The sequence below is a fragment of the Styela clava genome, chromosome 5 (assembly GCF_964204865.1).
Source record: "Styela clava chromosome 5, kaStyClav1.hap1.2, whole genome shotgun sequence".
NCBI classification, from domain to species: Eukaryota; Metazoa; Chordata; class Ascidiacea; order Stolidobranchia; family Styelidae; genus Styela; species Styela clava.
The window spans coordinates 1,528,264-1,544,951 of record NC_135254.1 but is presented as its reverse complement, the minus strand read 5'-3'; the positions used below and the strand labels follow the sequence as shown (position 1 = coordinate 1,544,951).

At 38.1% G+C, this 16,688-nt stretch overlaps 3 protein-coding genes across 3 annotated transcripts in view; 1 reads left to right on the top strand and 2 right to left on the bottom strand.

Moving 5' to 3' along the window:
- Positions 1-1,684: 1,684 nt before the first annotated feature.
- On the bottom strand, positions 1,685-3,317 carry LOC120344384 (protein SCO2 homolog, mitochondrial-like). Its single transcript, XM_039413583.2, has one exon. It carries the CDS (start codon positions 2,799-2,801, stop codon positions 1,791-1,793), a length of 1,011 nt encoding a protein of 336 aa, XP_039269517.2. The 5' UTR covers positions 2,802-3,317; the 3' UTR covers positions 1,685-1,790.
- Positions 3,318-4,756: 1,439 nt separating this feature from the next.
- Positions 4,757-6,642, top strand: LOC120344478 (small nuclear ribonucleoprotein F). Its single transcript, XM_078113206.1, has 2 exons — positions 4,757-4,968; positions 6,183-6,642. The coding sequence occupies exons 1-2, from the start codon at positions 4,853-4,855 to the stop codon at positions 6,328-6,330; spliced, it is 264 nt and encodes an 87-aa protein (XP_077969332.1). The 5' UTR covers positions 4,757-4,852; the 3' UTR covers positions 6,331-6,642.
- Positions 6,643-9,557: 2,915 nt separating this feature from the next.
- Positions 9,558-16,688, bottom strand: part of LOC120344810 (multivesicular body subunit 12B-like) — a 28,287-nt gene continuing 21,156 nt past the window's right edge. Inside the window, exons 3-8 of the mRNA XM_039414120.2 lie at positions 16,382-16,489; positions 15,291-15,347; positions 14,240-14,403; positions 13,040-13,233; positions 11,732-11,799; positions 9,558-11,540 (exon numbers count right to left, since the gene is read on the bottom strand). Of these exons, the coding sequence (XP_039270054.2) occupies positions 11,448-11,540; positions 11,732-11,799; positions 13,040-13,233; positions 14,240-14,403; positions 15,291-15,347; positions 16,382-16,489 (684 nt within the window). The 3' untranslated portion in view covers positions 9,558-11,447. The remainder of the gene's footprint in view (positions 11,541-11,731; positions 11,800-13,039; positions 13,234-14,239; positions 14,404-15,290; positions 15,348-16,381; positions 16,490-16,688) is intronic.

The following is a 16,688-nucleotide window of genomic DNA, read 5'->3' as shown; positions in this document are numbered from 1 at the left end:
TGTTTGGATCATTGCCATTTAAATCAATAAACAAAGCAGCGAACTATTCTATAACAAGTTGCCCCAGGTGGCTGCCAATATCTCCTCTTTCCCTATCCCACCCCCAAGGCTTCGGGAATAATTCCTGGGGGGGGGAGGGGGGTGAACAAATTAAATATATGTTATGAATAAATAAATAAGTCAGGTAAAATGTTTATGACATTATTACTTCAAGCAACAAATTTATTCTTACAACATGCTGGCTGTGGCAGCTGCTACCCCCCCCCCCCCCCAACACCACTGCTTGGATGAGGTAGGAAAGGGGTTGATTGAACCTAAGACTGTCACTTCAATCATCAACAAATGTTACCGTATATTATTACAATAATTTATTTTGATAAAAAAAATTAGATAAAATTAAAGTTAAGATTACCTACACTACTAAAACTATGAAGTAAATTCACTAATGCCCACAGGCACATTGAAATGTGTTCGGCATATTAAAAGGCTACAATGCACAAAAGAATCAATCCTTCAATTTAAAATATAAAGTAAATTCTACTCCGGTAAAGCTATGCCTACAAATGAACAGAAACAAATATTCATTGAAATGTAGTTGGCCATACTAAATGGCTTGTGATGCAAAAGATTTATTTGAACCCGGCCATTGTCGTGCGACATGTATTAGCGCAAGGGTGTGCAGCATTTTTTGTCAGTCGACCTTATAATTAACGTCATACATCCACCTGGGCCGCACGATAAATTAGTTTTTCCATTTACACAGCAAATTAAAAATTTAGGTACAATCAGAGCCACATGGGAATAGAGAATTCCAGTAATGAATGCAAGAAGGCAAAAGATCTAACTAAGCGACAAGCGCAAAAATCGTTATGTATTTTCACTCATGTGAGCGCATTTTTAAACATCAACTGCCGGATTCAGATTTTATGCTTGGTGGGGAAAATCTTGAGTGTTGACTAGGGCCAAACTAAATGGCTTGGTGGGCTGGATTGTGGCCCGCCTGTTGCACACCCCTGCATTAGTGCATATGACTCCATACTAAAGGGCTACAGGCCCAGGGTCTGGTATAGTTTGGTACCACATCCACTTCTAGTTGGCCTGGCTCAACAATTTTTGCATATGTCAATCCTAACCCCCACCTGACTACGTCACCGAAAAATTACGTCATTCCGACGTCACAGTTCCGTAATAAGGCTCACTGAAGTATGCAGATGGTCGTCCAAAACGCGCAGACGATAACCCGAAATCGAGCAAGCTATTTCTCTCGTTTTCTCGTCGCAACGATCACTATAGGAGAGAGATCGCCGGCTTTAGCAAGTTCTTATCGGCGGCGCAGATGCCATTTCGGGCGATCGTAATTATACTTTGGCAATCACTATGACGTGATGGTGACGTCGTAGTGACGTAATTTTTGGATGGCATAGTCAGGTGAGGGTTAGGAATAACATATGCAAAAATCGTTATGCTACGCCCACTGGAAGTACTTGTGGTACTAAACTATACTGGACCCCAGGCCCAATGGATTTAGTTGTTCAATAAGGGTTGAAATTAACTTCTTCTACAAATATAAAACGAGTTCATATTTTACAAGGACAAATATTAATTGGAAAGTAGCTGACTATAATGGAAGGCTACTTGCCCGGGATTATTGCAGTGCAAAAATCTCCAAAAACAAGCAGTCATGTGGAACCACCAGAATTTATTCTGACCAGTCACGCTTGAATAATTCCAGAAAATAAATAGTACAAATAGTGTCTAAAACCCAGAAAACAAGCAACCATGCAGAACCATCACCCATGCAGTCGTTTATAATTTTTCATATTCTTTTTTATACCAGACACAATGTCAGGCGTCGCTACTCCTCGAGATCCGTAGTAATCAACAAAATTCCCAGCTGGATTCATTAAGTACATAACGATTGTGTGATCAACAATGTAATCATTGTCTTCATCGCGCGGTCCGGCGCTAAAATAAACTCGAAACGTTTTTGCAGCTTGTTTCACTTGCTCTTTCGTGCCTGTTAACCCAACAAATTTTTTATGAAACTCCGCGATGTAGTTTTTTACGACTTCTGGTGTGTCTCGTTCCGGATCAACAGATATAAAGATCGGTAAAATATCCGGAACACTTTTATCCTTGTCGACTAGGTCGATAATTTCTGCCATTTTTTCCAACTCCTCGGGACAAATATCTGGACAATGCGTAAAACCGAAATACAATAATAACCACTGGCCCATAAAATCTGCTTTTGTTCTCTTCTGCCCCAAGTGGTCAATCAGTTCGTAATCTTTTGCTCCGATATCAATTTGACTAACTTGTTCTTCACGTTTTGTAATTTCTTCTTTACTTTTGAGATATTTTATAATAAAATATATCACCCCCCAAATGGCTACTATTCCCACAACAATTTGAATTCTCTTTGTCATGGAAACAGGTTCCGGTTCACTAGAATTAGTTTCCTGTTTTGGATCATTAATTTCCTTTTTCTTGGTGATCTCATAATCGGGTTTTTTGACTTTAGGATTCGAATTTTCTTTACTGTCTGTGCTATAATGTAAAGATCCTATTTTTGTAAAATGTGAATTTATCCCGTGGGTTCCCAAGACAATATTGAAATCATTTTTTGTAATACAAAATCGTCCTTGAAAAATAATCTCTTTTTTGATTAGGTTTTTTCTATCCATGGTACTGAAATTCTGACAGTGGAATGCAGAAATTCCACAGCCATTCGCATTCATGTTGAATATTCCCAACGTTTTAGGCAGTATCTTCCGCCAACAAAATCTTGATAACAATGACATTATTCAGTTTGTGCTAAAGTTTTGCTGAAAAAGGATAAAAATGAATGCGTTCCATGCACATTGATAAATAAGATAAAATAAAAACTACTGCAAAATTATGGTTATTCCAAACCACTTGCTTAGCACAAAAAACGTGCAAAAACCACAACGAAACCTTGGAAAATGTGCAAAACTGTGAGAAACCGCCAAAAACATTTTGTTCGCCATTCAAGATTCACAATTTCTGGCAACTTAACAGTATCGATCACCTCAAATGGTTATATTCTGACAGTATTTACTGAATCCCATTTTTTCTGATGTTCTAATCCAGTGTTTCCCAAACTTTTTTGGCCACAGAACACTCACAATTTTTATCTCGGCTCACGAAATATCATAAAATAAAAGGGTAAGATTGATAAAGAAATATGGTGTTGTGCAGCAATTCCCAAAAGCGTGGCGATTTGCCTAATGTGCTGCGAAAACTAACAGAACTAAAATATGATTGAATATTCCACACATACCATTTATTATATTGTTTCTTATTTTCAATGTCGTGTATAGGAATCAATAAATTCATTTTACGTTTATAAGTTTATTTCGACTCCATAATCAGCATAACAATACATTTGACAGATAAAAACAAATAAATAAAAACTGATTATGAAATCAGGGGAGCAAACGAAACCTTAGATAAGGTTTATAACGTACAAAAAATAAGATGGAAGGTTTTGCCAAGAGGAAGTGGTACGTGTTTACTCACCTAAAATTATTAAGTTATTTCACACACGCTCACATGCACCCGCCAGCCACACACACACACAACTACTGAGAAGTTATTTAAATAAGAATAAAACACGATAAATTTAGGGTATACTATACAGTAAACAAAAAATAAATACTAGAAAATAAAAAAAATTATTTGCCACACCATATTGATATTTTTGTAATGGTTGCCATTGACAAATTGATCGATCTTCTAATCGTTAAATAAAATATAAAAGGAAGATTCTATTGAAAACATATTGCCAAGCTGATTATAGTTGGAGTCAAATGCCAAGTTGCCCAACCAAAGTTGCCAGACTTGGGTGCATGAAGAGGTGGACGAGACCATTTCATTCCCCAAATTAGAGCCTATTATTGCCAACTTATAGTCCAGATTGTAATAAGTAATTAAAGTTACCGGTAACAGTAAAATTACTATAATTAAGTAAAGTAGGATATGGAAATAAATTGGTTACAAAGGGTGTAAGTGAGGTTTTTCATTCTTCTATGCTGACGGTTAACGAAAATGCCACTACAGAACTACCGGTGGTCTACCAGTCCGCTTTAGGCCGACGGTGACGCGATATTGAACGGTCACCAGTTCTGCAATTGGTCTGACAACTTCACGATCGCCATTTCGACGAATTTAGCGTAATTTTAATCCCCCTTCCGCGGAACACGCTGTTCTAATATGATACCCCAAATAAAATTTTCAAATCCATGCAACGAAACCAACTAAATGAATCGCGATGTGAAACTGTGAAAGGTCATAAACAAAACTATGATGCTGATGAACTTTGCCCTCTGGCTATGAGAGCGAGAGAGAGGTTTATTTTTTCGTCAACCAAAAATAACAGTCATCGTAATAATAAAAATAACAATAAGTAATGAATTAGTTTGATATAGACAGGAGGGAATGATACGACCAGAGGGTCATCATAGTCAACCCTCCCCCCCCCCCCCTATGTGGCCATGTTTCCCACCAAAAACGTTCAATTTTATTCTATGAAATATTTATTCTCATGTAGGCATAAACTTGTACAAGTCGAATAACTGGTTTATTATCCACAATTCAATTCCATCCCTAAACGTATCTAATACTTTTACGCCATACTATCTATTACGAAATCTGTAATGATATGAAAACTTCATTTTTCAAAAATCAAAAATAAATTCTAGTTTATAATCAGATTTGACTCTCACCACCACTGTTTTCATATTTCCTAGTTTGCGCGCTTGTGCTTCAGCCAGTCAACTCGCTTATTATTCAAAATTCTATTTCATATCGGAGAATAATACCGAAAATCATCATGACTACGCTTCCTATGAACCCGAAACCATTCTTGAATTCATTGACTGGGAAACCTGTCATCGTGAAACTGAAATGGGGAATGGAATATAAAGGATATCTCGTGTCTGTTGACGGGTGAGAATTGATTTTCTTATTTCAGATTTTAAACTATTCCTGTTGGATAACCGTTTACTTACGTACCGGTACCGGTGCCAAAGGTCTTGAGAATATAAATTTTAATTTGATAATGACTGGATGGAACATGTTATGTTCTTAAAACTGGTGTAATTTGATTCCTATGAAAGTCTTTGTTCGGATTTTGGGAAAACTTAACTTTGTTTTAGGATAGGATAGGATTTACATATTTATCCCGGGGGAGAGGAAAGACGATAAGACGGCTTATCCATATGACGAACCCCGGCCTCTCGTCCGGTTACCATTCCAAGTCGGGTATGGGATTAATTTTACTGTATTGTTTGTTTTCGGAAGCATGGACTTGGTGGTGGAGGAAGCCGTAACCGACCAGCGGTTACGTGAACCACCCAACGACGGCGAGGAGTCCAGCAATCCTCTCGTACATAACCATCCCTGCATGGGATTCGAACCTGCGAACCCACGCAGAGTAATTAGAGGTGCGGTGGCGAGCGTATTCCTAGCGCTTAGCCTGTTGAGCCACACCGCCGCGCCGCGTTTTGATGATTTCAACATGAAATGGGGTACATTTGGGGGTTAGTTGCCATACCGTAACTTCGGGGTTTTGAATTGTTGTTTTTTTAATTTAAAGTCGCCAATTCCAGTCATTATAACCTGCGGTAATATCTTTACATATATTTTCAACTTTTTCATTTTGTCAAAAAAACAGTATTTACTAAAAAGTGAAGTCTGTGAAGGGCACCAATACTCCGATGTAAATAAATGAGAGTGAGGGATATTGCATGGGTTGACACGTCGTGCTGAGGGGTCCACAACATATCCATTTCAGCATTTGTTATTTTTTCTAACCCCCACCTGACTACGTCATCCGAAAATTATGTCACAATCATGTCATATAGCCTGTCAAAGTATAGCTACGTTTGCCCAAAATGGCATCTGCGACGACGAAACGAATTCACTAACAACAGCGATCTCTCTCATATTGGGATTGCTGCGCGTTTTGGACGATCATTCGTAATTCGGGTTGGCTTTTTGCGTAATTTCTGGATGACGTAAATGTTGAAATATCCCAAGTTTGTTTATGTAACCACTTGTCACTGCCAATAAAGCATGGTCGGAGTGTCTTATGACCTTCCTCTCCCCCGGGACAAACATAATATTTCGTTTCTTAATATTATTTAATTATAATATTTCAGGTACATGAACATGCAACTAGCAAACACAGAAGAATATGTTGACGGGGCTTTATCAGGACATCTCGGAGAAATATTGATTCGTTGTAATAATGTACTTTACATCCGGGGAGTAGAAGAAGACGACGAAGAAGGAGAAATGAAAGAATAATCCTCCCTGGGGAATCCCCATTTGAAGATCAATATTTGTGGACTCCGATACGATTGAACGTTTTCCGCAATCACAAACTATGAGCCACTGCTACAGAGGCTCTTGTTGACGTGATGATTTGGCAGCACGCCTATATATTTGTTCTATTTTTTCAATACCCCCTGGGACATTAATATTTTTTGACTTTGAATCGAATAATTTCAGAAAATGCAATTTGAAACTGACATCACTTGTTAATCTGTCATAGCTTATGTAAACAGATATGGAATGCACATTTTTGAACTCAATAAATCCGATAATCACGCCAAAAAATTTTTCGTCGTTCTATGTTCAGTTACTATTCCCCATTATAAGTAGTATTTGTGGGCTCGAAAGTTGCATTATCGTGTCCACTGGTATAGGTTACCATATCTACACCTTCATGCATACAGGCAGGGGTGTAGCCAGGACCCTCCCCCCTTCCTCGCACAATCAGTGAATTAGATCGAAAGGCGAGCGTTAATAAAAATGATTAGAAGCACAACCCAAAAATATTTCTAGATTGTATTTTGGGACAGCAAGACTATTGAATCGGGGCTCCCGAAGTATGCGAACCAAGATGGCGGACATCGGAATGTAATATGTGTACTAGGTTAGAGTTAGGCCATAATGTTAGGTATAAATACTACGGGAGGCTCTTGGCTAGTCTTCGAACTGATAATAGGACTAAAATGAGGAAAATTGGAAAAAAATTATCGCCTAACCCTAACCTGTTACGTTCCGATGTCCGCCATCTTGGTTCGCATACTTCGGGAGCACCTATTTGGGATAGTAGGTTATCAGGTTTAGACCAGTGATTCCCGAAGTTGATTGACAGAGGGCCAAATTAGAAGCATATTATATATATTCGAATCCCATGCGGGGATGATCATGTGCAAGAGGATTGCTGGACTCTTCGCTGCCGTAGGGTGGTTCACGTAACCTCTGGTCGGTTTACGGCTTCCTCCACCATCAAGTCCATGCTTCTGAAACAAACACCTGGCTAACTAATTCTATACCCGACCTGGACTGGTAACCGGACGAGAGACCGTGGTTCGTCATATGGTTAAGCCGTCTTATCGGCTTTCCTCTCCCCCGGGATAAATATGTAAATCCTAACCTATTAACGGGTCGGAGAGAGGAGCGCCCGCTAGGGGTCGAAACCAGTATCGATACATATAATTAAAATACTGGTATGACTGAATTGTTACGTATAAACGTGTGCTTAACCCTTTCCATGCGATTTTTATTTTTTTTTAAATAATCTTATTTGCTACGCCGATTTTATGCATTTGTACCCCCACAACTAATCGATCGACTAACTAATGATCCTCTGCTGCCCACTGACGGCTCGTTGGAAAGCTTATTTAGAGAGCTTGCAATTGGCGATTAAAAAAAAAGTTTTTTTAAAAGTGGTGGTCTGAGTCACAAACCGGATAGAAAAAGAGCATTTTTTTTCCTTGGGAGTTGAAACTTCAAACCGTGATAAAAAATAGAAATATTCGCTAAATCCTTTACTGTTACCGCTTCGTGGTTGGCAAACAATAGCATAATATTGCTATGGCAATTTCGTGATCCAACTCAAAATACTTTGGTAGATGGAAGGGAGAATATGTCTTCTATTACCACCCAAAAAACACCGAAATTTGCATAAATTCCAAAATCACTGTTCGCCGCAAATAGAATTCTCGTCTAAACAAAAGCAAGATTTACCGTCGCTTATGTTAATCTCAAGAAGACTTCTTATCAATAAACTAAAACCCGGTAAAACTAGACCAACAGTTTGCGACCGATTGCTAAATAAAACAGTGGAGTACATCAACGTACCCACCGCAATCTAGCGATTTTTGTCGTGGGTACGTATACGTGCCCACCGCACGGAAAGGGTTAAACTGTGATAATGACGCAACAAATGGCGGTGTCTGGAACTAAAACAGAAAAACAAAAAGTGTTAAAAAAGGAATTTTCTGTATATGTAGCAATTTTTCATAGCTTCTTAGTTAGACCAAACACATCTTAGTTAGACCAAGCATTCCCAAACCGCGGGCCAAATCCGGCCCGCATAACGATTTAAAATGGCCCGCCGAACTTGAGCGAAGTAGTGTGGATGTTAGTGCAACAGATTTTGTTTCACCTTTTTGCATTCTAGATAGCGCGAAGTGTTATGCCATTATCACACTTTAAGCACATGTTTTTATCATAACAATTCAATTAAAGCGTTATCTCAGTTATTCGTACCGGTATTATGATTACATAGCGGCGCGGCGGTGTGGCTCAACGGGCTAAGCGTTGGGAATACACTTGCCACCACACCTCTAATTACTCTGCGTGGGTTCACAGGTTCGAATCCCATGCAGGGATGGTTATGTGCGAGAGGATTGCTGGACTCCTCGCTGTCGTTGGGTGGTTCACGTAACCGCTGGTCGTTTACGGCTTCCTCCACCACCGAGTCCATGCTTCCGAAAACAAACAATACAGTAAAACTAATCCCATACTCGACTTGGAATGGTAACCGGACGAGAGGCCGTGGTTCGCCATATGGATAAGCCGTCTTATCGGCTTTCCTCTCCCCCGGGATAAATATGTATATCCTATCCTACATAGGGCAGTAATTTAGTTATGAACCATAAAAGCTTGGAAATGCCACGCACTTTCGGGCGCTACACTCTTCCGGCCCGCAACATCCCTCCGCTTCAAATTTTGGCCCGTGGTTAATTAAGTTTGGGAACTCCTGAGTTAGACCTTCCGAAACTCCTGAAATCCCAAATTTTCCAGTTGGACCTACTCGCTGTTACGCTCTATTTTCGCAATTAAAAATTCAGAACCCCAGCTTCGAAATATTCTTGGCGACAGCCCTATTGGTCACAGGTCCCCTTTACATGTTTGGAGTCGATGAAACCGATGACAGCGATAAAAATTCCTCTAATTCTTCACAAAAACTAGTCTAGTCCCGTATTTTTGCCTCAGATATGTCGAAGCCTACCTGTAGCTTTATTTTGTCACAATTAGGCAAGAGATGTATCAAAGCTCAAATACATGTAGAGAAAGTTTGTGCTGAACTGAATGGCATATGAAGTGTATCAGATGTCATAAAACAAGTTCCCATGGATTAAAATGAAATAGCAAAATTTTAGGCGATTTATCAGGTTCTGTAAGATTTCAGTTTTTTTACTTCCAACTAGATTACAGATTTTGAAATGTGGGAGATATCATAAAGATGAGACAAAGCTAGTTTATTGAAACAATCATAAGGTAATATTACCAGCTGCAATACATTCTAGATTATAATACACGGAAGAGAATAAGTGCACTGAATTACAAGGAAAATAAGCCCGATAATATATTGACTTTATTAATTGCTAAAGAGAGCAAAAGGTGTTACATAGTACGGTGGGTGATAGGCATTGAAGATCAGAGCGGAATGAAATGAACTTTTTTAATCAAGGTGCAATGTCCTAGTTCAGGGGTGTGCAACCCGCAGGCCGGGTGCCCCCCAAAAAAAAAATTGTGTGGCCCGCGGAAAAGTGCCCAATGCCCAAATTTTGACCCGAAATGCCCCAATGTTGAGCCTATACCTATGACATACGATCAATAACCTAAATATTTGTGGCTGGTTGTTCTATTTCGAATACATTCGAAATTATTATTTTTGAATATGAAATTTTGAATACTTCGAAAATAAAATCAAGTAATAGAAGCTTATCTAAGTGTATGATAGAATTAGCATACAATAAACAATGTTATCTTCAACCTGGCCATATTACCAGGCATTTCATGTTCGCAGTTTACTGGGATATATATTTTACAACAAGTCAACTCAACCATGAGTTACGTCAACAGAATTAAATTATTACGGCTCGTTTTCTGGGCCTGCTACTAAAAAGGTCTGTGTCAAATAAAGGTGGTCTCCCTTTCGTTTACGACGGGAATTTTATTTGCGGCGGAACGAGGGAGTGTTTTTGAAATTTATGCAAATTTTGGTGTTTTTTGGAGAAGACATATTATCCCTTCCATCTACCAAAGTATTTTGAGTTAGATCACGAAATTGCTACAGCAATATTATGCTATTGTTTGCCAACCACGAAGCGGTAACAGTAAAGGATTAAGCGAATATTTCTATTTTTTATCACGGTTTGAAGTTTCAACTCCCAAGAAAAAAAAATGCCTTTTTTCTATCCAGTTTGTGACTCAGACCACCACTTTTAAAAAAAAAATTTTTTTTTCGCCAATTGCAAGCTCTTTAAATAAGCTTTTTCAACGAGCCGTCAGTGGGCAGCAGAGGATCATTAGTTTTTCGTTCGATCGATTAGTTGTGGGGGTACAAATGCATAAAATCGGCGTAGCAAATACGATTATTTAATAAAAAATCGCATGGAGAGGGTTAAAGATTGCACGACCCTGGCCTAGTTTGTGAAGCAGTGATGACTCAGACGTGAATTACAAAAACATTTTAAAATGGTTGTTTATAAGAAATTGAAAAGTAAATTAGGAGAAATGGCCCAAAATTATGTCGCTCAGAAGTAGCAGACAAGTGTGAGCCACTAAAAATGCCAAGAGCATCTGTAACTATACAGATGTATGGTTTTTGCACTCACTGAGAAGTGAAGGAGCAAGCAGCATTCAAATTTGTACCCCTAGGAAATCCCCTGGGGGGGGGGGGGAATCCCTGATATTTTAGATTCATTTGGGCACCCCAACCAGTATTCTCCCCAGCTTTCATTTCAGGGGAGTGTTTCCAAATTTAGGGGGTGTTAGAAATTTTGTTATTAGCGATAAAACTATCTGTAATTTATAAATATGTCTTATGTATTTGACTAATCATCTATGCCACTTTCTGGATATCCACATGCAAAAAGTTAGAAATTTTAAGAGTGACATTACGGCCCAAAAGAAGGGTGTTTAAAATGTTATTGGGGTGGGCTTCACACCCTACGGGGAAGGTAGAATGAAATTATATTAGGATTGATAATACAGTATTTACAAGATTGCAGAAAAACTTGAAAATTATTTATAGAATTTGTGTGCGAGAATTTTAAATTATGAAAAATCTGTTTTCATGACAACTATAAAACTCAGTTGGGCGTAAAGTTCCGAGAATGTTATCGTCCGATAACGCCACGTTCCCTTGAGAAATCGTAGTTGAAAAGTTCGTCCAGTTCTGACTTTGTTTTCAAGGTTATATGAAGGTCATCCTGCGAAAAAATTAAGGTTTTTTAAAAATTCGCATATTGAAGGTTTGGGTTTCAAGTGCCGTGCGGGAATCAAGCTCGAAAGATACGATGTTTTCACTCTGTTAAATTGGCTCTGCATATCTAGTATATCTGCTTGTAAAATGCCTTATTTGAGGTCAAAACCACCAAAAAAAAATTTGATCATTTCCAACCTGCATATTGGCATCTGAGTTTGACTGCATCAGTCTATCGTGCAGTTTGAAGGGAACGCCTGAAATTGCTGTGAAAAAAATAAAAAAATAAATTTTATGATAGGTTTTGATAATTTGAGAAAAAGTTATTTGTACGACTCATATTAGGTGCCAGACAATTATGGGCTATTCCAAGTGACACTACAGGACAATTCCAGAAATTTTGCATGTTGTTAGATTCAATATATTTTTACATTTTCAGCTACATGTTTTGTTTCATTGTCCAATCAGTTGCTTTATTGAATATGAAAAAAATTGCACAAAAATTACACCCAAGACTTACTTAGTGGACAGGGATGGCCAATTCGAATAAAGTATTCGAATATCTCGTTATTCGAATATCGGAATTAGCGTTCATAAGAATATCGGATATTCATGTGACGTCACACGTTTTCGACGCTGCTCTCAAGACGTTTCCGTTGAATGAAAACATTCTCGATAATTAATCTAAAGAATGTTCAATCAATTTTTATTGTGCTGAAATAACTTTTACTCTGAAATTTTACGGCAGATTTATTAGAGTGGTGAGGATTTTATTTTGTCGACGCAAACGCAGGTTAAATTGAAAACAATAAATTAATAAAGCAAGAATGGCCCTTATTCGTTTTATAGGTACACCCGAAGTATGTGAATCAAGATGGCGGACACTGGAACGTAGTATGTGTACCAGGTTAGGCCATAATCTCAGGCACAAATACTACGGGAGTCACTTGGCTAGTCCCTGAACTCGTGATAGAACTAAAATAAAGAAAATTTGAATAAAATTATGGCCTAACCCAGGGGTTCCCAAGCTTTTTTCAGGACGACCCGAAAGACAACTTTCAAGTGTCCAGTGCGACCCCAGGTCAATATATTGTACTATACTGTTTTCCATGAAACTTCTTTCACTGGACTTATGAGTTTGATCATGTGATGGTATTAAGTAAAATAAGCTAAAACCAAACAGTGATGTCACAATGACCACCCACATTTTCTATAGCATAAGCATAGAGCGATGCCTATAGGCCTGTTTTACAGTAAGCCATGGTACAAACTGATAAATTTAACATAGTTTGTCAAATCTTAGATGTTTTGTACATCCATCCTTTACCAGACCTCAGCGACCCCATGACCTGTTTGCGACCCTACCTACTTATCACTCCACCCAATTTGGGGTCGCGACCCCTGGCCTAACCCTAACCTGGTACACATACTACATTCCGGTGTCCGCCATCTTGGTACACATACTTCATACATTCAAAACATTTAATCAACATAATATAAACAAACCTGCTAATGGTTCAAGTGTACTCAAACCAGTTCCACTCGAAGATTTCACACTTGGGGGCCTTCTGGGTATCGGAGGGGGGGAGCCAAGAGGGGGTACGTTCTCGACTGCGACAGGGAGAGGCGGGGCCGGTCGATTTGAGATTGATTGAGGCAAACGTTGTAATTTGTAAACCAGGTTGATTCCGTTTACTTCTCTGTTAAAAAAAACAGATTTGAATGATTCGATGTACACGCTGTCCGTAAAGTCCCTTCACATATACTCCTCTGGGATAAATACTACATATTACAGCCTATTGTCCTGGTACCACTCAATGTAGGGCGTGAAAATAGTTTCTCAGTTATTTGTTTCAGATGCATGGACTTTATGGAACTTAGGTGAAATTCTCTTTCTTGATTTCCACAGATGAATAGAATTGATAAATAGAAGATTTAAAAACAGGGTGTCCCTAAAGTCTATTTACAGTTTTAATTTGGTTATGAAGTCAATTCTCCATATATCTTAACCAGGTTTGTCGTTGTAATCAGTAATTGTTCAAGTATTTTTACTTCATTTAATACATCTGTGAGAGCCAAAACAATATATGGTATTGATAAATTATCTTCACATTTTTCAATTTTATAGACAGATGAATTCATCATGAAAGTCAGTTTCAGATATTTATGCTCCATGAACAATAACATGAAATAACTAAATGGAAACATGAACTCATAGTAGTTTATGAAGGTGTCGCAAAAGACTCTAAACACTCATCCTGTTTTAAAAAAAATTTTGCTTACTTTTCTGTTGGTAGTACGCGGGGCTTGTGAACTATGGCTCCAGAGCTTAATTTTTTACCCATAGACTACATTTGTGACCGCTAAAATAAAACGTCATCCCAAAAGGGTTTCAAATCATAGAATTGAACATAAAGGTAGGCTTGGCTCAAGCTACGACAAAATGGAAAGATCTTATTTGTTATTTATTTTATATTTTTTTTCCAAGAATTTCAGTTGTCGTTTTCCTGATCAAAATTTGACACAAACTGCTTGTCGTTCTACTAACATGCAATTCTTTTGTGAGTGCCCGTAAGTTTGCTCAGAAATGAGTCTCCTTTACTTCTTATTGAGCACACAGACTTTGCTTTGAGCAAAATTTTTTATACATAAAAATAAAACATTAAATAAATGGTTATTGAATTTTAGTCAGCGTAGTACACTCACCCAACGCATGTATATTGTTCCGCTTTGTACCTTTCTGACCTCATAACCTTGAAATCAACTACCGCAGAATCAGTGGCCGTTTTCGGCATGAGTTTTATGCACAAAACATGCTTTTTCAATGCACTTTCTTTTGTGTCAGTTGTTTCTCGCAGTGCAACAAAACCCTGAAAAAATGAATTTTTGTTTTCAATGTATTTTGAAAAAATATTTTTAAATATCAAATTAAATTTATTCTTTATTGGGTCATATTCAAGAGAGGTCTTTCGGACTCGACACGGGGTCAAGAACTCAATTTACCTAGAGGCCACTGGAGGTAAATTTGGGGCAGCATTAAGTTTTCCACAATAAAAGCTTAGTTTAAAAAAGTCGAATCTTTTGTTTCTTTATACTATTCGACAAGAATTTTGTCTATGGACAGTGATGTCTCTCGACATGAGAAACATGGTTACAATGTATCAATATAAATCTAAGCGTTAGTGATTGTGACGTCAAAAATCAGAGACCTCATATTAAATGTAATAATCACACGAACTGAGCTACGTGACTTCTGGCCCGGGACACACTAACATTGAACTTTCATACTGAGACGGGGGCCACAAACTATCGACCTGTGGGCCACAATTGGCCCCTGGGCTGTGAGTTTGATAACCCTGGAATAGGAACTCCAATGACTCGTGACCAGACCCCTGACTCAGATGACCTAGGACTCGACTGAAGATTTGGATGAATCCAGTTTCTAGACCAGGGTGGTCCAAACCCAGACCCGCTGGCCCCATGTGGCCCGCGTCGCATTCGACGAGGAATCAAAAAATCACATTTTGTGTTGTTTCGTCATAAATTAACCAAAAAATCTTTTGAATATTGTTGCATCACTAATGTCACTGAAATGACTAGTGTTATGATTTGCTGAGGCAACTGGCGAAGTTAAACGAGCGAAGTTCTTGGCACTATTGTGGCCCCGCGAACAATGCAAAAGTAATTTTGTGGTTCACAGAGCTGTCAATCTTGGACCATCCAGATATCGACCCTTCTACTAAACATTGCTTCCTACCTGTGGAACGGGATCTTTTATTCCGATCAGAATTATGTTTGTGACAACGTGGTTCCACTGAAAAATATAATAAAGTAGGTTAAACCACACGGCAGTATTTTCACATTTTAAATGAGTCAGATATTTAGAAATAGCATTTATTTTAATCACTTAGAAGTGGAGAAAAATGCTCTTAGTTGAGGTTATAAGCACTCACTCAGTCACAAAAGAGGATACTTTAAAAAACAAAACAAAAAATTACTTAATTGTTAGTTCATTTTTCTTAAAACTGTATTAAACTTCTAGTAATCTAGGCCTTTTTGCACAGAGGATGTATTCTTCCCAAAATAGGAGTGTGCAACACTTTTTTTTTAACCAACTTTAAACATCCAGCTGGGCCATACAAAAAATTTAGTTTCCCCATGTAAACAACAAATTAAAAATTCCCTTTCAAGTTGCAATGTTTTATTTATTTAACATTTTAGCAGGATACTTAAAATTAAAAGTTCTTGAATAGTTAGTTAACATCTTGTCAGCCTTACAGTGATGAAGGCACAGGGCGAAATGATGAAATATTCAACGCAGTAACAAGAGCAATAAACATTGTGTATTTGTACCCATGTAAGCGCTATTTCAAACATAAACTGTCACATTAGGATTTTTTACTTGAATCCGAGTGTTGACTAGCGCCACACTAAATGGCCTTGGCATACCAGGTTGTAGTCAACGGAACTCTTGTTGCACACCCATGTTCTAGACTAGTGGTGCACAACACGGGGGCACGTGTGCCGAATTTGGCACGCCATACGATCAAACGTGGCACACGAACGGTTTTGTAAAAAAAGTTATTTATGATATACATTAAAATATCACGTTTATATCAAAATAAGCAGTTTTTCAAGACATTGTTTGTTCTGTGGGAGTTAATTTACAATACCACAATTGTGCGTGGCACGCGACAAGATTATTTGGAAATTTGGCACGTATCCTCATTTGAATTGTGCACCCCTGTTCTAGACTTCATGTTCAAAATGACTTTCTCCGCATTCAAGACAGACTGTTCATGGCCTTGTTTTAACCGAAAAGGCATCCGTAACATAAAAAATACTAACTTGACCAGCAGTTATGTTAGTCGAATAGCAAATATATCTTGTAACTTTGGATTTGAAAAACCCATCTTTCCAAAGATCTGAGTCTTCCCCTTCTGCTGTTCTATCAATCTAGAAAAAGTAAATCGATGAGTTTTCATTAGTTTCAGTTGAGGGTGTTTTTAGGCCGTGAACTATATGTCGGTAGACCAAACTAATATTTCCCCCCGTATGCATAAAAACTGTTTTCGTTTTTTTTTATTCTTCAATAATTGTTCATTATCTAACAATACGTGCAACTTTGCAATCTGGCATTCGTACAGTTTGAATA

Excerpts from the sequence above, each read along its gene's own strand:
- LOC120344384 (XM_039413583.2), bottom strand. The coding sequence starts at position 2,801 with ATGTCATTGTTATCAAGATTTTGTTGGCGGAAGATACTGCCTAAAACG.
- LOC120344478 (XM_078113206.1), top strand. The coding sequence starts at position 4,853 with ATGACTACGCTTCCTATGAACCCGAAACCATTCTTGAATTCATTGACT. Across the intron at positions 4,969-6,182 it reads TATCTCGTGTCTGTTGACGG|GTACATGAACATGCAACTAG; the intron begins GTGAGAATTGAT and ends ATAATATTTCAG.